The sequence below is a fragment of the Haliotis rufescens genome, unplaced genomic scaffold (assembly GCF_023055435.1).
Source record: "Haliotis rufescens isolate VD_foot unplaced genomic scaffold, xgHalRufe1.0.p SCAF_39, whole genome shotgun sequence".
Lineage (NCBI taxonomy): Eukaryota > Metazoa > Mollusca > Gastropoda > Lepetellida > Haliotidae > Haliotis > Haliotis rufescens.
In genome coordinates this window covers 294,027-320,831 of record NW_025964101.1, presented here as the reverse complement: position 1 = coordinate 320,831, position 26,805 = coordinate 294,027, and the positions used below count along the sequence as shown (strand labels likewise).

General features: G+C 39.9%; 2 protein-coding genes across 2 annotated transcripts; one reads left to right on the top strand and one right to left on the bottom strand.

Annotated features, from left to right (window-relative positions):
- Nucleotides 1-15,579: 15,579 nt before the first annotated feature.
- On the bottom strand, nucleotides 15,580-19,332 carry LOC124124159 (perlucin-like). The gene is made up of 3 exons (XM_046487253.2): nucleotides 19,245-19,332; nucleotides 17,762-17,850; nucleotides 15,580-15,777 (listed from the first exon to the last, which is right to left on the bottom strand). The coding sequence occupies exons 1-3, from the start codon at nucleotides 19,288-19,290 to the stop codon at nucleotides 15,676-15,678; spliced, it is 237 nt and encodes a 78-aa protein (XP_046343209.2). The 5' UTR covers nucleotides 19,291-19,332; the 3' UTR covers nucleotides 15,580-15,675.
- Nucleotides 19,333-21,967: 2,635 nt separating this feature from the next.
- On the top strand, nucleotides 21,968-23,778 carry LOC125372216 (DNA-directed RNA polymerase II subunit RPB1-like). The gene is made up of 2 exons (XM_048381438.1): nucleotides 21,968-21,982; nucleotides 23,029-23,778. The coding sequence occupies exons 1-2, from the start codon at nucleotides 21,968-21,970 to the stop codon at nucleotides 23,776-23,778; spliced, it is 765 nt and encodes a 254-aa protein (XP_048237395.1).
- Nucleotides 23,779-26,805: the final 3,027 nt, after the last annotated feature.

Sequence of the window (26,805 nt, the reverse complement as noted above, 5' to 3'; positions counted from 1 at the left end):
GGGGGATGCCTGCAGGTGGAGAAGAAGGAAGAAGATCCATCAGTACGTACTGGGGCAAATAGCAGCAACAGAACGGATGCGAACAAGGACATACACTGTCGGTGTGTTTCTAGATTTGCTGTGTATCCTATGCCCCACTGAAGTTATTAATGTTTTCAAGTATTGTGTTTATGGACATTTCTGTAATTCTCCTTTACTAAGTTTATTCAAAGATTATAATGAAATGATTCTCACCAAAGTAGACAAACTGTAATATGCATCCACAACAACCGAGCTCTACGGAAGCCTTTGGGGGACATTAGTTTTTTTCCTTGAAATGTCAAGATACTAAGCTGAAATTTCTAGATGCTAACATGAAATTGGAAGGTACTAACTTGAAATTTTAAGATGTTATGTTGAAAAAAACCCTAAAAAACAAATGGTCCTAAAAGGTTTCCATAGAACTACATTGTTACCAGTTTATTTATTTACTTGCATACTTGGAGAGCCAGAGCAGGTGTGAATAACGCCACAGCCAGGAATAAAACCTAGAAATTAGATTCATAGGACTAGAATGCACCATATAACATGATGTTAGTATACAAATAACTTCAAATTTTAAATGCAGAATATACCCGTGAAGATCCGGGTTAGAATACGTCTTCAGAAACCCATGCTTGCCGTAAAAGGTGACTATGCTTGTCGTAAAAGGCGACTAACGGGAACGGGTGGTCAGGCTCACTAACGTGGTTGATGCATGTCATCGTATCCCAGTTGCGAAGATCAATGCTCATGATGCCAATCACTGGATTGTCTTGTCCCGACTCGATTATTTACAGACCGCCGTCATATAGCTGGAATATATATATATGGTCCCGTTGTACAAAGAGTGCTAAGTTAAAAGTACTGCTTTGCAAATTGCAACATGGTTCAACACAACGGAATTCCGGATTTTCTCGTAAATTGAGAACATGTCAATATTTTGATGACTGCACGAATTTGTGTCAACAATTTCGGATATGAGACAATACTTAATTGTTTCTATACTTGCTATTGTCCAACAGGTGCAGGTCATGTCGAGTTTTATATCATAGGAACACTTCAGGGTATCATTTCACCATTGTTTGAAGTTTCACTTTAGTGGCAGCAAACTTTATATTTGTAAGAATCTTTACAATATCTGCATCAACTCACAGGGCCAAAGGCCGGATTTGAAACAAACGCAAATACAGTAGAAATGCATGTTATGAATGAATTAGGCTGGGATTTTATCTAAAACAATTATTAAAAAAAGATAATTATGCTTCAATTTTGTTGTAGAAAAAAGAAATTGTCTTCTACAAAACACTCAGTGTTACAATATGTTTGTTTTTAAAAAAACCTATTTCAATAACCATCGAGCAGCCAATTCCCTTTCACTGATCTACCCACCTGAACCAGGAATAAAGGAATCAAGTGAGACCGCTTCATCTGCTTCGGATTTAGATCTATGCATTAAGATTCAGAGTGACAAAACACTCTCCACAAAACTATGATAACCTGGTAGTTCAGGTGAACAATTGACTTGTCTTAGCATGTGTTTGTGATGGGTGCCACCGGTGGGAAAGGATACGCTCACCTTTTCGCGAACCCCGGTATCATTTGATATCAATTCATAAACACATGCTCATGATATAGTCGGATATGGAAAGGGGTTTGTTGCTATATTATGTTTATGGAAACATACTAATATTAATAATTTCATAAGGCAACAGTATTGTCAGGTGCTTATACAAAACATAGCCTCCATGCACATTAACGTGTGAGGGAGTATACCAACACGTTCAGCGTGTTTAAAGTTTCCCGGCATCTTCACAACCTGACATTATACTCCCCACAAGCCAGTGTTAAATTAAAACCTGTTCGCAATTTAATGTAGAGCATCCATCTATACAGTCTTTTTTAACAAGTACTCATCGTCCATGGGAAGCTTTAATTGTCTGTGGTGATGCGGATCTCCACGCCATATGTTAATAATGACATGGTTTCTGCACACTGACAGATCAAAGCTTACAATGTAACACAGTTATATTATCGAACGATTAAATTAAATGCTATTTTTTGGTGTCAGTATGGTAATCTTCCTTTTACCTGTGACTGAACATTTAGGAGCGTATGAAACACAGGATAAATCTAAACCTTGTCATGCACGATTTCAAGGGTCATGAACAGCATTATTTCACACGGTAGAAAATACATGAAAACGATACATGTTCAAAGCCACTTCAATGCTCCTTTATTAAATGACATGCGTCATAAATTTAAATATGCCGGCCAAATGATACGTACATTTGAAACACTGGTCTTTTGTGGAATTTAACAATTAAAGCTTTAAGGAAATGTCGGTGACGGGGCTGCTTCTGTATTTGCAAGTGGTTTGCATGATATTAGTAGACGGTCATTACAGTAAACTACGGTTATAACGAACACGCTTATAACGAACTTACGGATATAACGAACTTACTGTTTTGGTCCCGACTTTTTTCTGTAGTTATGCTGTATATATGCTTATAACGAACTACGGTTATAACGAACTAAAATTAGTAGTCCCTTTGAGTTCGTTATAACCGTACTTTACTGTATAAATACAATATTTGTTTGACAAATGTTTGAAGAATGTATTTGTCGATATCAGTAAACCTTAATTATAAATACAATATTTGCTGGAAAAATGTGAAGATAGTATCTGCCGATTACCTTTCTTTATACAGACGACCCATTATCAGAATGCTTAGATTCTATGCATAACATTTAAAAATATAAACTCTGACACAGGTGTAGCCAACAAAATAACAGAGAAAGGAAACTACGAGAAACAATAGACCTTCTTGTTTTTACTTTGTGTTTCTTGTGTAACGTTGATCTCGGCATTATTCCTTCTATATATCTGTGGCATGTAAAGAATCCGATTTGGGCCATACAAACCAATGATTGATATAAGGAACACCATTCCACGCCGCCGTGAATCGATACTACGCAGTGAACCAAGTGCCTGATCCATTCATTCACAACACACACGGGTACATTGATGTGAGCCTTTTGAAACCTTAAACCTGGTTTACTGGTTGGTTTGATCTGGGATAATATAAGTGTACCCACCTCATATATACTGACGATGCGTAACGGGTATAGAAGCGGGAGACATGTATAGGCGCCGGCAAGGAAGACGAGGCTTTGGCCTATGAAGACGTATGGGACCATAGTCCCGTACGTGTATATCTCCGAGGGGTAGCCAAGTAAGGACACTGACGATTGCAAGGTCAAGAACATGGAGATAGCCACGGAGAAGACCCCATCTGTCGGTTCCCCCAGGAGGTAGGTTTCTCTTGTGTTCTTACTCCTTACACCGAAGAACACCCCGATACCTAATGATGAGGCGAGCATCGTTCCCATGACAATGTAATCGGGGATGTTGAGAGTTTGCATTTTCATCTGAAAAAAAAAGATAATACGGTCACACATATGTAAATCAAAGAAGCTGTTGTTTTGTAAGACGTTCATCATGTTGGCAATTAAAGAAGAATTTCGCTTATAAATTTCATTGGTAAAATGTTCATATCATTTTTAAAACTGAGTATCTTTGTCATAAAATCAAAATCATTGATTTCGAGAAAGCCATCCATGAGTAGGTACAAATAAGTTATTTTATGTTCTACTTTTTACAGGTATTCATCCTAACATGTTTACTATACTAAAACATATGTAAGAAAGTATCAAGCCATGTGTGAGAGTGAAAAATATGAAAACAAGGTTTTTAATACAAATGGCGTTGAGCAAGGTTGTATGTTAATAAAAGCGACAAGCCCCTTTCGATTATCATAAGAAATATCTGCTACACGCAGAGTCCAGTGTACGATTCCGACTATCATGATAATGTGTTTACTAATTATTACATTTTTGCAGCTATCCATGGTGAAACGTTCACGATAATTAAAAATATGTATGAAAATATGAAACCATGTGTGAGAGGGGAAAATACCATGGACTTCCAAGGCTTCGATGCTTTAGAATCATACCGTACATATTGATCGTCAACCCCAGAGAGTAACCGGTCTCGAGTATCCGCCGGAAGAGATTCCAATTGGCGTAAAAGGGAAAACAGCGGTGAAAATTAAATGAATGGATCACTACAAATCAGTTATGACACCAGTGTTTGCGAAAAGGGTAAGCAGGTGCTGCTCTATCGGTAGTGGTGACTGCTGTACAAATCTACTGGATGTTCAATCGCTTACTGCCAGTGAGAATTACTAAACATATATTTACAACATTTTCCACAAGAACTATAATTACTTATACATAACAATATTAATGACGATACTTATATTAACATAATAATTCATAAACGACATACATACTTTGTCTCCAAGTAAATATCTTGTCTGTTGCACAGCGTCCCTATGACGACCTGCATGTATCTCGTGTAACGTGGTAGCCTAGTGGTTAAAGCGTTCGCTCGTCACGCCGAAGACCCGGGTTCGATTCCCGACATGGGTACAATGTGTGAAGCCCCATTCTGGTGTCCCCCGCCGTGATATTGCTGGAATATTGCTATAAGCGGCGTAAAACCATATTCTCACTCACTCATGTAGCGTGTTATCCCGGGATAGGGGAGTGAGATGGACAAATAATACAATATACTTTGGAAAGTAGATATCGCTGCTCTCCAGCTGTGATGACTCAAAATATATTCTCTGGGAAATCGATGCACATCAAAGGTATAAACTCTGATAATTTCTGCAGTGCAATACTACAATTTTACGATTGATGTATTTTGTCGAGTTAACAGACGATTTTCATTTATCATTTCATTGATCGGGTTTATGATCAAACGTAACACCTAACATATTATACTTTTACATGTACATATTCTGCAGTATAAATACCAGTGGATTTGTACAATAATTATTCAGTACGTAACTACGTGCAATAACTTTGAAATCAACTTTTATTTCTCAGTTCCATCTGACATATGTTTCTTATTCATATGAGAGGTTGCCCAGTCGTCTAAGGCGCCGCGATTCGCTGTGCAGAGTTGTGTCCCTTGGGCACGTCAGAAACCTATGATTGTGGGTTCGAATCCCGGTTCGCCCCGATTATGTTTCTAGGTTTGTCAGCACCATACCCGTTTCGCCGAGGTGGTAAACGTCTGAGACCTGCAACTCTCCGGGCTTTTCTCCCACATTAAGCTGACACGACGCGATATAACAGGAATGCTGTTAAAAGCGGCCCTAAACCCAACTCACGCACTCAATCTTATTCACATGACTTATACAACTCGACCCACGTCTCGTCGTCGCATAGTTTACAATCTATTCATCCATGACATTTGTTAATTCTCACTTTAATGTTGCAATATCATTCCTTAACGATGAAAAAAGGTTCAGCGTAAGAGTAGCCAGGAGATACCAAATTTCATAATCTACAAAGAGGTTCATCCTACCATAATGAAACCTGAATTTAATTGGAAAATTATTTGAAATGTATACCATTTCCCTTGGCAATAACGCTATTATGTTTTGGAATATTATACCACGACCTGCCTTTTGGGGAGGGAAGGTGGACTTAAAACCACTAGATGAAAGGAAATGTATGGTGATGAATTCTATTTCATTTTTAAATTTAAATATTTCAAAGAGTGACAATTGTATATTTCAAAAGCGTATTTAGAAAGACCAATCATGTCAAAATTCAAAACACTTTTTAATTGTATGAAACTGTCACTTGTAAGAAAAAATGCTACATTTTCCTGTTAATCTTGTATCCATCATCTCCTGCTACACATATTGTCCATTGTATCTCACATACCAAAGATGTCGGCCTGAGAGTAAATATGTTCTGTTCTGACCCCTGGTGACTTCGGTAGTTTGTATGTTGGCAACATGGGAAAAACAAACATTTTGTGTTGAAATTCCAGCTGTTCACATGTACTAGAATGTCTATTATTCAAATGTACTAGAATGTCTATTATGCAGAAATGAATTTGTACTACCTTACTGTTATGCACTGATTGTAACTATTTACGATGTCCTGAAATGGGCACCACAGTCACGTATTGTCAATGTTTCAGCTTGTTGCTACGGTCTCCTGGCAATAGGTCTGGCGTATGTGATGCGATCTCTGCCGGGGCCGGTAACACAGGTTGGTGCAACACAGCACGAAAAACAAGATTTCCGTTTTATCGTAACAGGAAAACCTGACTTTTTGTGGTGACTAGATTATCATGTTTAAACCTTTCAAAACAAACGTTCAATCCTACCCCTAGATTATCATGTTTAAACCTTTCAAAACAAACGTTCAGTCCCACCCCTAACGTGTTTACGTTTACTGATGGCCGTGGAACTGAGTTAACCTTGGTGTATCTGGCCTTTGAAAGGAATTGGCCCGCGCAAGTTTTATTCATTAGTTCTAAGCCCACGTTTAGTCCCTGTTGATGCTACGTCATGTTAAGTTATGCAGATCAATCCAAAGGTTAAAGGTGTACAAGTATTACAGAAAAATTCTTTTTACAGACGCCGAGTTTATAAAAAGACTTACTTACATGTGTCATGGACAGGGCAAACCCTGGCAGATGTGTGTTCGGTCAACTGCGCAACAACCAGATTGCGTTCGAGAAGTGCAAGACAGACCAGCACTGTGACGTCATATTCCAGCTCGGAATTAAAAATGTCTCCCTTGCCTCTAAAAGTTTATCACGCGTCGTTAACACTGAATCAAGCTGCTATTACTGTGTGGAAAATGATCAATACAAAACCCTTTGGCATAGGCCCGTATACAGCCTAAGACGTATCCAGGCCAATAAACTTGTTCTTGTCCTTTTTGATCAAATGAAATCATTTATGTTATTGAATTGTCTGTCCCTTTTGACACTACAGTAAACTACGGTTATAACGAACACGCTTATAACGAACTGACGGATATAACGAACTTACTTTTTGGTCCCGCCTATTTGCTGAAGTTATGCTGTATATATGCTTATAACGAACTACGGTTATAACGAACTAAAATTAGTAGTCCCTTTGAGTTCGTTATAACCGTACTTTACTGTAATGTGATTTACAAGATTCAGGAAAAACATGGCAAATATGCGGACGCCTTCGAAATGTCATGCTTGCCAAGTTGTCCGACTCTCCATTGTACTTGGTGCCTTAGGTTTGGTACCTCCCAATCTGTTGACTGACATTGGGAGAGTACCCGGGTTTGCTACCAGGAATACAGAAGGCTGTAGTTTTGGGGGAGTCTTCATATTCTCCGAAAAGTTGCGTGTAGAGGGGGCAAGGGCCGTGATGATGAGCCTCATCAGCCTGACTGTGCCAGGATCACCCGAACCCTCTTCGCTGCATTTGTTATTTCAATTTGTAAATACTACTTCTACTGCTACTGCTACTGCTACTACTACTACTTCTACTACTACTACTACTACTACTACTGCTACTACTACTACTCATCATCATCATCATCATCATCATCATCATCATAAACAACCCTGTTTCACAGCGTGGCAGGACCGTAGCCCTGAGGATTTGTCCCAGCAACAGCGCTAACTACCTGATGCCCGGCTTTCAGGCTGTCACCCTGGTGGGCAATAGTTTGTCTCTATGCTCCCTCCGTGCTGCCAACGCTTCATCAACACCGGTGGCAGAACAGCCTCTAACTTGGTTAATGCTCAGCTTCCTTACCGTTTTAAAACTCTTCAACGATGACCTGAATGTACAAGTCACTTAAACCAACAACTGGAAATCAGGGAACGTTGGGAACAAAAGAATTAGGTTCCTGTCGGCAAGAGTCTGATGCAGTGGATTTAGGCGTTACAATGATCATGTAGACACCATGCACTCTCAACAGAAAGGAAAATGTCAGTGTCTTTAAAAACCGATTCGTGATATGAAACCAGATGAAGCTGAACGTTACCGAGTCTCTGTTTACAACATCAAACCGTTTCGACAGCTCCTGACTGATGCAGGTGGCATTGGCGTCCCAACTTTTCAGTAAACTACCATTTATGTTATGGTCCTTTGAAGTAGAGATTTCAGCACTACAATAACCACTAATCTCTATTACGCAATGCCATCACGACAGTCGTAGCTTGGGGTTCGTCTTGTTGTCCTGTGACGTGTGTTTTGTGTTTTGAAATACAACAATGTGTTTAATCCCTGTGGGTCACTGTAACTGTTCCGGGATAACACTTGTCGTCAACATTCACTGTTACAGGTGTTATCTGGGTGCATGTACATCCAACTCCAGTCAGGCCCTGATAAAACTTGTCTGAAATATTATCTTAACTCGATGTATTGGTTTGCCAGGACTTTTGATATGACCAGATGCCATGGTCCCGTTTTACGCGCATTACCACAATGCAGATGTTATACAAAACAGTCATATTATACGCCTTGCCTTGTCCAGCTTCGAAACTTTTGGGTGATATGTTCGAAGCAGCGTCTGACAACCACGGAATTGACCTGTGAGCCCCTCCCTTGTGTGAAACAAGAATAAACAATAAAGGACTGTGTACGCTCGTAGAAAGTTCTTTTTTAATACAGACATACATTTTGTAAAAAACTGACAAAATTTAAATAATTTAACAATCACAGCTCTTTTGGTGCATCAGATATGTGTATACTGGTATCATATAGACTTGTCAGATAGGAAAAATTATTGAACTTGAATAAGTTTCCATTCGTTTCAAAGAGGCTACATATATTTACAATAAATACATCACAGAATTGCCCAGTGCAGTTTTAGAGAAGTGAAGGGCCGGCCTCCCGCACCCCTGAAAACTGGCCGCCAGTGAAACAGCTGACCAGTGCTCCCCTGACCCGTCCACACATGAGGGGTTTGCTGGAAGGAGAGGGGGAGGAAATGTGTGCTACTGCCCACCGCAAACAGCTCGCGGCACACTGTATATAACTACTCGCGGCACACTGTATATTACTGCGCGTGGTATACTGTATATTACTGCTCGTAGTATACTGTATATTGCTGCTCGTGGTATACTGTATATAACTTCTCGCGGCACACTGTATATTACTGCGCGTGGTATACTGTATATTACTGCTCGTGGTATACTGTATATTAATGCTCGTGGTATACTGTATATAACAGCTCGTGGTATACTGTATATTACTGCTCGTGGTATACTGTATATTACTGCTCGTGGTATACTGTATATAACAGCTCGTGGTATACTGTACATTACTGCTCGTGGTATACTGTATATTACTGCTCGTGGTATACTGTATATTACTGCTCGTGGTATACTGTATATTACTGCTCGTGGTATACTGTATATTGCTTCTCGTGGTATACTGTATATTACTGCCCGTGGTATACTGTATATTACTGCTCGTGGTATACTGTATATTACTGCTCATGGTATACTGTATATTACTGCTCGTGGTATACTGTCTATTACTGCTCGTGTTATCCTGTATATTACTGCTCGTGGTATACTGTATATTACTGCTTGTGGTATACTGTATATTACAGCTCGTGGTATACTGTATATTACTGCTCGTGGTATACTGTATATTACTGCTCGTGGTATACTGTATCTTACTGCTCGTGGTATACTGTCTATTACTGCTCGTGGTATACTGTCTATTACTGCTCGTGGTATACTGTCTATTACTGCTCGTGGTATACTGTATATTAATGCTCGTGGTATACAGTATATTACAGCTCGTGGTATAACGTATATTACAGCTCGTGGTATACTGTATATTACTGCTCGTGGTATACTGTATATTACTGCTCGTGGTATACTGTATATTACAGCTCGTGGTATAATGTATATTACAGCTCGTGGTATACTGTATATTAATGCTCGTGGTATACTGTATATTACTGCTCGTGTTATCCTGTATATTACTGCTCGTGGTATACTGTACATTACTGCTCGTGGTATACTGTATATTACTGCTCGTAGTATACTGTATATTGCTGCTCCTAGTATACTGTATATTACTGCTCGTTATCCTGTATATTACCTAACGTGTCCCGGTTGTCACTGTATCTGCACTACACTCTCAGTTATGGCTGCCAAAGAAATTGTTAACAGTAACAGTGCTGTTAAAGAATTGCAGGAAACCAGAAGACAACCCAGTACTGATGCACAGTGTGATTCTGTTCAACATTAACACGTTGACTAACTATCCCTGCTGATGTGATGTTGTTTTTTCAAACAATTTTTATAATGTTATATTTTACTTTCATTGTCGGTTGTTTCAATGAGGAAATAGCTTAAATTGTTCCGATTCTGGTCACCATAGAACATTTCTCTAACAGTTTCATAAACATTTCATTTGTATGCAAAAGATATGCCTTCGTTAAATCTTTTAATGTCATCGAAGCAGTCAGGGTTGCGGCCTAGAACGCCCCAAACATCCGATATCAAACTACCGTATTTCCTCTATTTGACGCTATGCCGTCTATTAATTTCGCGAGAGCCCTTGACTCGGCGTGTATTAGAGACCTGTCTGGTATTAGAGACCCAGCGTGTATTAGAGGAAACATTGATATGTTTTACAGTTCATATGGGGGTGATCGATCGGCAGCAATTTTCTGTGAATCGATATGTAGGCTATCTATGTATTCATACGCACGTTTTTTTGTGTGAAAAGGCTTACTATATTTGAAAGGGGTTTCCGTAGCAAAAAGGAAACCTCTTTTTAACCAATCAGAATCAAGCATTCATCAATGTCATGGTAGAATGTATATTACCGCTCGTGTTATCCTGTTTGTTACTGCTCGTGGTATAATGTATATTACTGCTCGTGGTATAATGTATATTACTGCTCGTGGTATACTGTATATTACTGCTCGTGGTATACTGTATATTACTGCTTGTGGTATACTGTATATTACTGCTCGTGGTATACTGTATATTACTGCTCGTGGTATACTGTATATTACTGCTCGTGGTATACTGTATATTACTGCTCGTGGTATACTGTATATTACTGCTCGTAGTACGCTGCATATTACAGCTCGTGGTATACTGTATATTACAGCTCGTGGTACGTTGCATATTACAGCTCGTGGTATACTGTATATTACAGCTCGTAGTACGCTGCATATTACAGCTCGTGGTATACAGTATATTACAGCTCGTGGTACGCTGCATATTACTGCTCGTGGTATACTGTATATTACAGGTCGTGGTATACTGTATATTACTGCTCGTGGTGTATATTACTGCTCGTGGTACGCTGCATATTACTGCTCGTGGTATACTGTATATTACTGCTCGTGGTGTATATTACTGCTCGTGGTATACTGTATATTACTGCTCGTGGTATACTGTATATTACTGCTCGTGGTATACTGTATATTACTGCTCGTGGTATACTGTATATTACTGCTCGTGGTATACAGTATATTACAGCTCGTAGTACGCTGCATATTACTGCTCCTGGTATACTGTATATTACTACTCGTGGTATACTGTATATTACTGCTCGTGGTGTATATTACTGCTCGTGGTACGCTGCATATTACTGCTCGTGGTATACAGTATATTGCGCTTGATATACTGTACACTGCATGTGATACATCTACAAAAGATGCATACAGAAATGAACAAGCATGAAATACTCACATCCCCGGCCAATATGACATGTCGGGTGTGTGCATTGTATTAGCTCCTGTGAACTATGTTCAATGGCCCTTTTGTAAATGGCCTAATTGCAGCACTAAAAAAAAGTTATTACTGGTGTTGTTTTTCCATCTGCAGTTTATGATAGAATATGTTACTGAATTTGTAATGAGTAAGGATGAGACATATGGACGAACAACTTCTTTATTACAATTAGGAGCGATGGTTTCGGTGTAGGTTCTAACACCATTATCAAGCAAGTGAGGTACAGAGTATGGTTGACAAGAATATATATTGTTTATACAGTTGAGTAGGTTTAAGATCAGTTACACTGTTGTATTTGTAATGAGTTGTGTTTCTGCATGAAGTTAGTCAGTGAATGCAACAAATGTGTCCATGACACTTTTGGAGGAACATACACTCAAGCAATGCAGAACTTACCGACAAGAAAGGAAATGTATTCAATACTGTGAGATGACATTATGTGCCAAGTTTGGTAAAGAAATATTGTACGGTTTTCAAGATCTGCTCCGGAAACGAGGACCACCGCCATTTTCAGTCTAAATCAAAGTCGTTGCCATGGAAACTCGAAAAATATTTTTTTTGAAAAATCCCAAACTATCAAAAGGCACCAGTTCACCACTAGACCTATCTATGTGCCAAGTATGGTGAAGAAATATAGTACAGTTTTCAGGATCTGCTCCGGAAACGAGGACTACCGACATTTTCAGTCTATAGCAAAGTCGTTGCCATGGAAACTCGAAAAATATTTTTTTTTAAAATCCCAAACTATCAAAAGGCACCAGTTCACCACTAGACCTATCTATTTGCCAAGTTTGGTAAAGAAATATAAACTAGTGTCCAAAAGAAACGATACCACCTGTTTGCAACGACATAAAAGAAAAACTAAACAATGCAGAAGTTTAGGATTGGTGTTATGCTTTTGAGAAATCCTTTCACAACATCTGTACAAAAATTTCATTTCAATAAAATCTGTACAACCAATATGACAAGCCTTTAAGGATGGGTGGGGTCGAAAAATGAACATTTCGTTAGAGCACTGATCACAGAAACAACGGGAAATGTCACACCACACGTCTCAAAGTCAAGTCAGTAGCGGGTATGTCCACCGTGAGCATCAATACATGCCAGAACACGCCTACGGACTGATGACGTTGGGAGTGATGCGTTACCATTCCTCGAGGAGACATCGTTCCAAGTCCTGGACGTTGACTGGAGGCACACGGCGACGTCGGATTTGCCGATCGAGGTGGTCCCATAAGTGCTCGATGGGATTCATGTCCGGTGAACATGCGGGCCATGGCAAAACCTGTACGTTGGCGTTGGCAAGGAAGTTCTGTGTCAATCTTGCTGTGTGTGGCCTTGCATTGTCATGTTGGAAAAGGAGTCCACGAGGCTGTTGCTGAATAAAGGGCACCACAACAGGCCGTAGGATGTCATCAAGATAACGCTGTGCATTCAGGTTTCCACGAATTACGACAAGCATCGTTTTGACGTCACCACATATGCCACCCCAAACCATTAACCCTCCACCTCCAAACGGCCGGACCTGTTGGATACAGTTAGGCGCCAAACGTTCACCAAATCGTCGGTATACAAGCTGCCGTCCATCGTTTCTGAAGATGAGGAATCTGCTCTCATCAGAGAACATAACACGTGCCCAGTCCCGCCGTTGCCAACGTCGAACTCGCCTGGCCCAGATCAGTCTGTTGTTCCGGTGTCGAGGCGTCAGGAGCGGTCCGCGGTAGGGATGACGTGGCCGGATACCATACTGCCGTAGTCTCCTGTAGACGGTCTGTCGACTGATCCTGTGTCCCAGTGCTGTAGCCGCCGTGGACGTCGCTGTTACGGTGCGGTTCCTCAGGTGTAATACCCGGATGTAACGATCTTCACGGGGCGTGGTTACTCGTGGTTTTCCACTCCTGGGCCTGTCTGACGTCTGACCTGTCTGACGTAACCGCTGCATCAACCTGGTGATAGTGATGCGTGCGCAGCCCAACCTTCTGGCGACGTCGACGTGTGACGCTCCTTGTTGGACCATTCCAACGGCTCTCTCTCTCTCGATGGCTGTCAAACGTGGCATATCTTGTGTTCTTTTTGTTGCTGTGATATCAACGTGTCTGATCAGCCGTTTTATACAGTTTTTATGCACGTGCAGAACATGCTAGAGAGGGAAATGTCACTTTCACGAAATTTACGTTTTTTCCCGGAAGTGATCACGTGTTCCCGGTATTTTTTATCGACTATGCTGTGTTTGGGATGTGCAATACGAATTGGCATGTTTTCATACTAGACAATTCACTTAGTAAAAAACAATTTTGAAAATAAGTTCGTATCGTTTCTTTTGGACACTAGTTTAGTACGGTTTTCAAGATCTGCTCCGGAAACGAGGACTACCGCCATTTTCAGTCTAAATCAAAGTCGTTGCCATGGAAACTCGAAAAATATTTTTTTTTTAAAATCCCAAACTATCAAAAGGCACCAGTTCACCACTAGACCTATCTATGTGCCAAGTATGGTGAAGAAATATAGTACAGTTTTCAGGATCTGCTCCGGAAACGAGGACTACCGACATTTTCAGTCTATAGCAAAGTCGTTGCCATGGAAACTCGAAAAATATTTTTTTTAAAAACCCCAAACTATCAAAAAGGCACCAGTTCACCACTAGACCTATCTATTTGCCAAGTTTGGTGAAGAAATATAGTACGGTTTTCAAGATCTGCTCCGGAAACGAGGACTACTGCCATTTTCAGTCTAAAGCAAAGTCGTTGCCATGGAAACTCGAAGAATATTTTTTTTTTAAATCCCAAACTATCAAAAGGCACCAGTTCACCACTAGACCTATCTATCTGCCAAGTTTGGTGAAGAAATATGGTACGGTTTTCAAGATCTGCTCCGGAAACGAAATGTGACGGACGGACGGCACCCATTCCTATATCCCCTTCCACTTCGTGGCGGGGGATAATAAATAAGCCCCAAAACCCTTTCCACATCCAACAGAAATCTGTGAATAAAGCATTGTCGGTTGTACAATTCCGACTATTTCATAAGCATGTGTTTATGAATCACTATCAAACAGAAATGATAACAGGCGTTCGCGAAAAAGGTGAGCGTACCTTGCCCCACCGGTGGAATCGGTGGCGAATATAGATATAGTTTAATTGATAAAGTTCATTTTACAAATGAATTTCGCTCTGAAATTACATTCATAATCATGCCAACGGTATCCATCGTTTTTTTCAAGTGCAAGACAGTGTTCGGAGTCATTGGCGGGTCCAGGTTGCCCTGATCCCCAGTTGGTGTAAGTAAAGGGTCTGTTCCCCAGCCACGCCCACCTTCCCTGCAGACAGAGGTCGGTACCTCCCAGGAAGTATTGGGTAACTGCAACGGGAATGATGAATTTATGTGAGTAAGGGATTAAGGTTGCATTGAACACGTTTTTAGATTATAATGGGGGGGGGGGGGGGGGGGGGGGGGGGGGAGCTTTTGTGAAACACGAGAGCACGAAAAAATAATCAGAACGAGCATGGATTCGAACCCACACCCATAACTTTTTGACGACCCTGATGTGTTCGTGCCATTGCTTGTGCAGTAACCTAAGCCGATGAAGCTCAAACTTGCGCATGAAGGTCACAGCCGTTACAGAGTAGGTCGCCTTTCCAAGTTGATCCAATCTTAAATATGCTATTTATTATACACAGTTAAGAAACATGGGTGAGGTAAAAGAGATTGCTCACCAGAATCGACCACGAACCTCTCATATTGGTGGGGCGGCGAAACCAAATTATAAATGACAGCAAATGACATATCCGTCAAACTCTCAGACAACTGTAAATTATTACTTACTTCACATGTAAACATAAGTGCAACAATATCTGACCTCAGCTACGTATGAGAGATTGATGTTTGACTCAGGTCTGTTACATGTGACACTCAGTTTTAGTTCAACATCCAAGCGCACATCTGTATTTTGATGTTATATTTATTCAAGTCGGTGAATTTTACCAGTTTGAAGTGTGACATACCTTATCAGCTTCAATATTAACTTACACACCTGTTCTTGACAGAGTCGCATACTCTTTGATAAAGTCTTCTTCTTCTCGACTGGTGATAGATGCAAGGTCAGCGCCAAGGTGGTTGCATCGTGACTGTAAAGTATGGAAACAAGATTCAAGTACACATGTACTGAGAATCCCCCGTGCCTCCAAGTATCAATATACATAAGAATTATACAATACAATTTAAGAAAAGAATGGAATTATACTCTTCCAAAACAGTAATGAATTATATATATATGAGAGGGTATTACTTTTCAAAACAAACAAAATATTTTGCAATATTGGACATGTATTTGTTCAAAATTATGTGTCTTCATTTCGTCTCATATTTACACTGCATAGGAAGCAAAACGAGCTTCACGGTATCTTGGACAAATAAAGAAAACAGTTAAGCATCCTGTGAATGGATTATAGCACACAAAACGAGAGGAGTAATTCGTATACAGTTTGTAACTGAGGCGCACCTGGCAAATCGTAAACATCACTGTTCTGTTATGTTCATGTTCTGTCAATCAAACGACAGTTTTATTGGTTTTCATCAACCACTGTAACAGATAGGAAAGCTCTTTAGTCTTGCTTTAATGTGGTATTTGTGATCAGATTGGAAATGCGTCGTCTGCAACGTGATGAACGCCAAAGGGAGAATGAAGATCGCCATACGGGTAGACGCAAGAGGTAGCCAAAATGTCCAATGTGTCTCAGTCTGCGGTATGCACACTTGGGGAATTTTTCTGCAGACACAAAATGTTAATGATCGGCCCTGCACAGGACTCCCTTGGGCAACAACAGGGAGGGATCGGTTAAGGAGAAACCATGCTTTACGAACTGGAGTCAAAACAGCCCATCAAAACACTTTTCCACGGCGCCAGACGATTATAAAGCATCTACATGCACTTAATGTGTTGCTCGGTGATCACGTGTTGTACCTCCATCAACAAACTGACACACTCTCGCAAGATGCCAATGGTGTTTATAGCGTAGAAACTTGTGTAATGTTTTCAGATGACTCCAGAATTACTCTTGGATAGGCGTGGACGTGTTTGGAGACGTCATAACGAACCTTCACGTAAAGCAACAAGACAAGAGTAACCCGTAACGATAGCCGCAATTTGGCCAGGATCTTCGAGAGGATTGGACGAGACTCCCTCAACTTGCCATTGGTAAATTGAGTCAGACAATGACAGGCCGTATAAATGAATGTTTTACCAATTGTTGGGGCATAACCCATCACTGATCAAGTTCCTTTGTTAGACAACATACCTATGACGTCCTTCTTGATTGTTTGCACCCTTACAATACACCACCAACATGTTACGTTGATTGTTTGCACCCTTACAATACACCACCAACATGTTACGTTGATTGTTTGCACCCTTACAATACACCACCAACATGTTACGTTGATTGTTTGCACCCTTACAATACACCACCAACATGTTATGTTGATTGTTTGCACCCTTACAATACACCACCAACATGTTATGTTGATTGTTTGTACCCTTACAATACACCACCAACATGTTATGTTGATTGTTTGCACCCTTACAATACACCACCAACATGTTATGTTGATTGTTTGCACCCTTACAATACACCACCAACATGTTATGTTGATTGTTTGCACCCTTACAATACACCACCAACATGTTATGTTGATTGTTTGCACCCTTACAATACACCACCAACATGTTATGTTGATTATCCTTGTTGTTCTTACCATCACTCGATACCTCATTGTATTTCTGTAACCATCTGCTATTTCTGAAGATCCACTATTACTTTTGGAGAGTATATTTACCAAATTTACAATTTATTTTCCCCATTGCAACCTTTTCCCAGTAGATTCAATTGTTTATTACGATTACTTTACATGTAGTTACTTTGTTTGTTGTTTAACGCCGCACTCTGCAATACTCCAGCTTTATGACAGCGGTCTGTAAATAATCGAGTCTGGACAAGACAATCCACTGATTGACATCATGAGCATAGATACACGCAATTGGGATCGATGGCATTACATATAGAGAAATTGTTTGGCAGTAGTTAATTAGCGATATTTCGGAAACGTGCTTACCATTGCTTCGTCAAATGTTCCCTTCTTGTTGGAGAACCAATAGCAGGAATCTCGGTGCTTGTGAAATCCGCCTGGACACTTAGTAGAACCTAAAAGTCATGATTGGAAGCTATCGTCCCTTTTGACGAATATATTTATATTATAAACATGTCGGTAATATGAACGTGAACTCCTTGCGGTCACGAGTAAACAACCTGACAAACTACATAAATCAGTTCTACACTTTATGTATTCCGGGCTGAATATCATCTCGAGAGGTTTTGTAAAAAAATCTGCTCGGATTGGCAAAGTCATAACACGTAAATGAGGCCTAGAAATTTTATTAAGCTTCACATATATAGATAATCAGTTGTTCAATAATGGTTACACAGTCGACTCCCTTCCCTATTACCATCTGAACTATGTATTAAAAAGTCCATGTTTCATATTTAGATTTTTCATGAAGAGTGCCATCAAAATTATCCACACTTTTGTATGGAATGAGGAATGACTGTTTTTTAAAGCGAGCTTTCTACGTTCAGAAATGATATGTCATGACTTGCGGTAATGTCTACAAGTAGGCTCTGACAAAAATCCAGAAGTATTTTTAGAAGCAACTGGAGTAGAACTTGACTTTTTGTCAACAAACTTAGAACCAGGCTTGTTAGTACTAGATCTAGGTTGGCTGGTTTGTTGTTTAACGCCGCACTCAACAATATTCTAGCAATATGGCGGCGGTCTGAAAATAATTGAGTCTGAACCAAACAATCCAGTGGTTGATATCATGAGCATCAACCAAGTCAGGGAGTCTGACCACCCGATCCCGTTAGTCGCCTCTTACGACAAGCATAGTCACCTTTCACGGCAAGCATGGGTTGCTGTAGACCTATTCTACCCCAGAATCTTCGCGGGTCACTACATCTAGGAGATAGAAACAATTACAACTTAGTCTCAAACTACTTGAGGCTTTGTTTTCTGAGCTGTAACTCTCAAACTCGTAAATATTCTTGCAGGAAACTAAACATGTGCAATGACCATGTGTTAAACTATTGCCTTTTCATGTATTTAAAGTTTCTTATTCGTTGTGTTTCCATGTAAACAATTTGGACTCAACCTCTACCAAGTACCATTTGTTTCTCGCCAAAATTCTACAGTATCTCCATGAAGCCATTATCTTTATTGGCCAAATGTGTTATTATTGTTTTTCGGATTTGCAAACACGTCTACAGTAATAACCTGAACTACTGTATCAAAAGGAGGAGTGATGTTGTCAGTTTGTCAGTAAACACACATTCTAGTTGATCTTCAGCAACCCATGCTTGGCTTAAGAGGCGACTAACGTAAATAACTTCTTTATTCTTGCAATCCGACCATTCGGTTGTGTTACAAGAACTATTTCAAGCAAATGTCTTCATTGTTGAGATGATGGGCACCACACACGCTAAGAATAGTTATTAAATAGAGGAAGAAAGCAATGAACCAATGAGTGAACTCGCATAATTACCTTGGATAGAGGCAGCTTTTCCAGATCGAGTGACCAAACATCTCATACCCGGGCTGCAGGTCGTGGTATTACAGGAACAAATACGGGCCTGAAGATAGATGTAAATAGGGATAAGTGGTGCTGTTTAATTTGTTGTAGCTTGACTCGTATGGTGGGTGATATTTGCTCACAGCCTCTTTACGGTCAACAATCGGCATAGTTTGTTTGGTGTTTAACGCTGCATAATTAACCGGTAATTAATCGTTCTTGACCACGTGCACATGCCATGTCATGTTGGGGAATACAGGCATACAGCCAAGGTGCTTGCTATGTCTTCAGTATGTGTGGAATAATGTAATGTAGTATGGCCAAGAATTCTTCAAGATGAGCGGAATCAAATAATGGTGCTTGTCATGCATTCAGGATACGCGGAAGGATGCTTTTGATGAAAAGTGCTTGCCATGTCTTCCGATGTGCGGTATTATGGTATATAGTCAATATGCTTATCCGGATATGAATAATTAAAGAATAACATATTGATGTGTAACATGTGTCTAGCATGTGGGCAATTGAGTATGGAACTTGGTATATCATTGATGTGTAATTTTCATGAATTTCGATCAATACAACATGAGAGGTTTAGTTTTTACAACGAATGGTTTTGTAACTAATTACTGATTTCAGTAATACCGTTATTGAAAAACCAAGTCAAGATGAAAATATCAAAAACATCACAATTGACAGTATAAATGCAAAGCCCAAAACGTCCCCCAGTTTCACAATTGTTTCCTGTCAGTAATGAACTATAACTACTGAAGACAATGTTAAAAAATAACAACATAAATTGTGTAAATGTTGCTGATTTCTGGTCATATTTGGCCTCAAGAGTATTCATAAAGTGAATTTATGAAAAGAAAATCTTTTTCAGGAAACGAGATCCACGACAGTTGACACTTCTGGCTAAGACGTCCCAATGGATATTTCAGTTTTCTCCTTCTAAAGTGTTGCTGAGGCCGATATGTCAAAACATTATCCTCGACAACATACATCAACTTAAAACAGTAGCGAGCATCAATATATTATTGTCAGGTATCTATTTTGTATTCTTCCATGAATGATGATCTATCTGTTTGACCAGTTTCAGCTTCATAGCTGGATAATTGTCCACAAATGATTGAGAATTTGATGTTTCACCTTCTACTGTTTCAGCTTCTCAGCTGGATAATTGTCCAAGAATGATTGATAATTTGATGTTTCAGCTTCAAAGCTGGATAATTGTCCAAAACACCTCCCATCTTAATTCTGGAAACCCATTTTTCAAGAAACTATCGATGTTGTGGCCTGTCTCTGTCAAAGGTATTTACAAAATTGAACATGCTGTTCCCTCGGGTACATTAAGATGGGCGAGAATATTTTCCTTTGCTCAAAACTCATGTTTTTCTTTTGCAAATACATAAAGGGGTGTCTTTCCTATCCCATTTTATGCATGTTTATGTTGCTGACGTCCCCAAGTATTATAAAACACTTCAATATCTACCGTTATAACATTTCATATCATTACCATCATCTAATACACAAGACAAATATTCGGTTTTATTATCGATGCGGTCTTCAACTTGATTTTATTAGTCTTTAAATCCTATGTCTAGTGCATATTTTCACAAACAGGGCGTTAGTTGATACAAGGAATGTAAGATCCAGTTGATTTTCCAGTTCAACTTACTTACTGCTGTTTTTTTTATCAAATAAGAGAATTGTATATCACATTCGTCAGTCCGTTAACAAGGTTTTAAAATTAATATTAAATAAAAGCCATTCATACTCCAGTTGTGACAGGGGTGAGGGTATGGCAGCTGTAGCAGACATATTGACAGCCGTTGTTTCGTGCGTTACAAGGTTATTTAAACGGCATTGGTCTTATTGATTGTTACTATACTTTAAGGATTTCTCTAGCCAGTGGCGGATGTTATTCAAACTCCTTCCACACTGACACCGCTTCAAAGTTATTTGTGTATTGATTACATAACTCTTACTGACAGGGTGGGTGGAAGTTCGAGACTGTGTCTATTCGGCGCCTCTAAACATACTGTTATTGAATGACTCATTAAACGATGATACACATCAGGATCAATCTTTCATAAACTTTTTGTGCCATATATATCCCCAATTAACGAACATATGTATCCACAAAAATATATATACAGGCTAGGTATTTGCCCACAGCAACACCTACAAAACTGTTTCTTTACACGTGGTGTGGCAGATTGCAATTGAACGAGAACAGGTATTGTAGACTCACCTGTAAATAAGACCGACACTGTAATTATATACAACGTACTACCGAGTTTATGGAAATTTTTAAAAGAAGGCTGTTTTTTTTCTGAGCTGTTACCATTTTTTATGCCAAAAGTGTCAATGCATTTAAAAGTTACTTTCGTGTCACAATATTCAGTCAGTTCGACACCTGATATAATAAAACAAATATTTCGAGATTTCGTTAGAAGATGAGATATTCAGCCAAGAATGATTGAGAATTTGATGTTTTACATTTGACTTAGATTATCTGTATGAGATGGCCCTGCGTGCATTCTGAATCATTGCAAAAACTTCGAAAGTTTGAATAGCTCACAAAGTTGTCTCCCTCAAATATTGGCGAAATATAAGACCATGGTCGAACTACAGGTTGTTGTTTGATTTCTCTGGGTTGTTTGAGTGATATTTTGATACCAAGGACAAGTTCAATAATGGCTATTGTGAAGGTAATGCTATATGTCTGGCCATTTTCATTTGCAGGGGCCCTCTGTCTGTTCAATCGGTGAGCTCGGAAGACTTCATAACTTCTGCAACGCATAATCTGCTGAAAAATAGCCTTAACCATATTTTGTTGTATATGTATGTGTTTACTAACAAATTAAGCTTGCTTATTCAGCTTTGTCAGAAATGACATAAAGTTGTGACACATGTTTATAACATTCATTATTGTGTTGCTAAAGCATGAATCTTGCTGATCACCTTTTATCTTGTAGGCTTTGGTTTCACCGCAAAGTGCTTTATTCAATAAGATGGAATTGTGATCCTAGCTGTGATTAACACGCCGTCACACATCTACACACATCCACTTGACATAAACAGAACTTACTTGGAGATGATTCTGAGGACGGACACTGGATGTTCGACAGGATGCAAAAATGAAGTTATCTTGGCAGTTAGGTTCACACAACTTGATGTCAATATTCCTAAAAATGACAGACCTGTTCTTCATTTTCTCTGACATTTGAAGTCCACAATGCTGTGTGCGGCATGTGGAAAGAACAAACATGAAGTAAACAGTTGCTATGAAAGCCATCTGCAGGCTGTTACTTGAACACAGCATCATCATCTTGAAGCGTTAACAGAGAAGTGCAGGATCCGCCAGAGACAGCAGTACAACAGTCAAATGATCACGTGACCCCCAGGTAGTCTCATGTCTGCTTTTGATAATTTTCGTTCGAGACATCACGTGACGTATAAAGAATACCGACGCTGACGCTGAAGAGATCAATATACCATACATGTTTAAACATTTGCTGACGCAAATAATAGACATGGAGACAGTCAGTTGGTGCAAACTGTTGATAATATACATGTAGCTGCACTGCCTAAAGGTCCATTACTACGAATGAGTAAGTAAGTGGGTGCGTGATTGAGAATGATTTTACGCCGTTGTGTGTAATTGTATCCATATTTGACATTCAATATATTTAGTTAGTTAGCATTACAACTAACACCCAACAGACCCATCTCCTTTACCACATCACCCCAATAGTCCCGTGATGTACACCACCACCAACCAAACAGTCCCACCAAGTACACCACAATCAAACCAACAGAACCATCACCTACACCATCACCAACCAAACAGTCCCACCAAGTACACCACAATCAAACCAACAGAACCATCACCTACACCATCACCAACCAAACAGTCCCACCAAGTACACCACAATCAAACCAACAGAACCCTCACCTACACCATCACCAACCAAACAGTCCCACCAAGTACACCACAATCAAACCAACAGAACCATCACCTACACCATCACCAACCAAACAGTCCCACCAAGTACACCACAATCAAACCAACAGAACCATCACCTACACCATCACCAACCAAACAGTCCCACCAAGTACACCACAATCAAACCAACAGAACCCTCACCTACACCATCACCAACCAAACAGTCCCACCAAGTACACCACAATCAAACCAACAGAACCATCACCTACACCATCACCAACCAAACAGTCCCACCAAGTACACCACAATCAAACCAACAGAACCATCACCTACACCATCACCAACCAAACAGTCCCACCAAGTACACCACAATCAAACCAACAGAACCATCACCTACACCATCACCAACCAAACAGTCCCACCAAGTACACCACAATCAAACCAACAGAACCCTCACCTACACCATCACCAACCAAACAGTCCCACCAAGTACACCACAATCAAACCAACAGAACCCTCACCTTCACCATCACCAACCCAACAGTCCCATCACCATAATCAGGTAACTCATATCCTCATATAATTGGCATTTATGACATGAATGTAAGTTTAAGGTTAATACAGAAATAATGATAATATTTTTCTTTCAAAAAGAAGTTGACAAATTACCCTGTAAACTTAGTCCAAAGATAGATGTTTTAATTTCATCACAACCCGTTGTCCACTGTTTAGACTCACTCAAGTCATTTCTTGGAAATCAGTCAGAGAAGTCATTTCTTGGAAACTGAGCATGACATTTCCATTTTTGGGATGAACTAGTTTTACAAAACGCTGAAAGAATATATTTCTACAACAAACGTATGAAGTAACGTTCTACCATTTATTTTACATGTGTAAGTCTTTTGTTAGTTAGCAATTACCACCAGTTAAACATAAAAAAATCAAAATAAACGCCTCTCCATCTCGAACTTAGGTGTGGCAGAACTTGACCTACATCACGGTTACTTACAACTCACAACTCGTAATGGCTGACAATGTTGTTGTTTACATTGACTCGGACAATTAAGTTACATGAAGCCAAGTGACAACCCTGATTTAAGATGTAGTTCAACATTAACCTGTAGAGCCTACTGGTACAATGTGATTACCAATGGAACTTGAGTATGACTGAACAACCCTTTCGGGGCTGCAGACGAACCGACAATGGTGACACAAAGAATCTGCATGATTTGTGCTTTCAATTTCAAGATTTCTCAGATTCAAGGCCACCGTGTGATATCAATGAGACAGGTGTGGTCCAGAAATAGTGGTATGTGTATGATTTTCTTTATTTTGAATGTTTTGAAATGAATTTCAACAATTTTGACTTCAATGATGTCGGGACATTGTTTTCATGGCCTTTCGAAGGGACGAGTGTTTTCTAATGGAGTTTCAAATCCTCTTCTGCCAAATCCTTTCGATACTGCTTACGGAGATGGCCACGAATATGATCACAAAAAGGCTTGTAAACAACATGTTGTCATGAATATAGTTTTTTCAAACTACTTTTCTAATGTTATATTTTACTTTCATTGTCGGTTGATTCAATGAGGAAATGGCTTAAATTGTTCCAAATCTGGTCACCATAGAACATGTCCCTAACACTTTCATAAACATTTTATTTGTATGCAAAGATGTGCCTTCGTTTAATCCTGTAATGTCGTCATCGAAGCAGTCAGGGTTGCGGTCTAGAACGCCGATAACATCCGATATCAAACTACAGTATTTCCTTAATTGGACGCTATGTCGTCTATTAATTTCACGAGAGTCGTTGACTCGGCGTCTGTTAGAGCCCCGGCTTTTATTAGAGCCCCAGCCAGTTATGGAGGAAATATAGATACGGTTTACAGTTCATATTTAAAGTTACCAAATACGTAGTAATGGTGCCACCTTCAAGTGTGATTGGTACGCATGTGTAGGAGATACTCGGCCAGGACGTGAGGTGAGACTCATGTGCTATCTTGATCCTTTTCTTTACAATAGGTCTCAAATGATAACAACTTATCATCGTACAGGCCTCGAGTCGAGGGTCTGTGCCCATGGATAGGAAAAGCTTTAGATGCTGGTGCCGAATAGCCTTTCTTGCATTGGGCTCTTCGTACATGAACCAGGCGTGTAGATGAAACCTGCCTGGCGTGGGGTGTGGTCGCCTGTTGTGTTGATGCACCAGTAGGTTCGGCCACCCCGGTAGAGTTAGTGGTTCGCTTCCTGCAAGGTTTCTTTGGTCCATTAACCAACCTCTAGCCGGCCACCAAGACGCGATCAAAATCAGAGCGAGGCTCCTGGTTTCCCTTATCTTTTGTATCATCTAGGGAGGAAGTACTGGGGTGGAACAGCGGACGATTGTTAGATTACATTACCAATATATTTCAGAGCTGTTAAAATATCATTTGATTCTGCATTAAATACGGAACATTTATCTGAAAGTCTCCGTGATATTATCCTGGATCCATAGGCAGTAGCCATGGCAACTGCATCACTATCCTCGGATCCATCTGTACATATTTGGAGGTGCCATACGTGCTTCTTAACTGAATATATTCTTGTTGATGAATTAGTTCTTTGCTTGAGATTTATCATGTTTAGTTACTTTTAGGTTCACCTCTGGCTTCACCAACTGACGTGGTGGAGAAGACAAAAGTTGGGTTTGGGCTATAGTTTCAAGATTTATTTTGCCTCAGAAATAGATGGAAAGTGTTCTTATTCATACAGGCAGAACAAGTGATGATTTCCGTTTGTAAAGGTCCCCCGTAGTGAGGATTAAATACGCAATCAATTACTGGATTAGATCGACTTGATTATTCGTATCGCGGAAGCGTCATAGAGTATAAGCTCTAGTACAACACGCCCCTGGTGGATTAATACGGCGGTACTCCTCACGGGTCAGGTATTGTATGGATAGTTTAAGACGTGGTTGTCTTTTTATGGCTCATCGGCCTCTGCATAAAGACTATTAATTTATAAAGCCGCACCTCGTTAGACAATCACAATTGCCAAGCCAGAAAAAAATGGCTTCACATTAACGATAAATATATGTAAATCTTTCTGGTAAATAGTAGAAAGATAAGTAGGACTTGAATAATTAAACAATATAGCTCCATAGGTTTTATCGCCTCAGCCGAAACGACGCAATGAATACAATCGCTTCTCCTTTTCATAAATAAAGTCTAGTCTGTGCTAGTTTATTATCAACAATGATGTTTTATTACTTGCCCGTGAAGAGATCACCCGTTTAATAAACATACAGCTGTATTACACTTTGTGTAATACCAAAAACGCATGCTTATGTACTCTCGGAACACGTTTCACGAACAAATATTGAAAGCTCTCAACATCCCTTGGCTTATTCAACGACATTGCGTATGGAGTTGATAGATCACTGAGAGGAGCTTATGCACACTCGATGACCCCAGCACCCTTGTTGCTAGGCTGACGTCACGTGGCATTATTTCGCCGATGGATCTTGCAACAAAATTCCACAATTTACGTCATCGGGTATTTTGACGTGATTGTAAACTTTGAGGTGCAAGGCCCGTTCCACAAGGC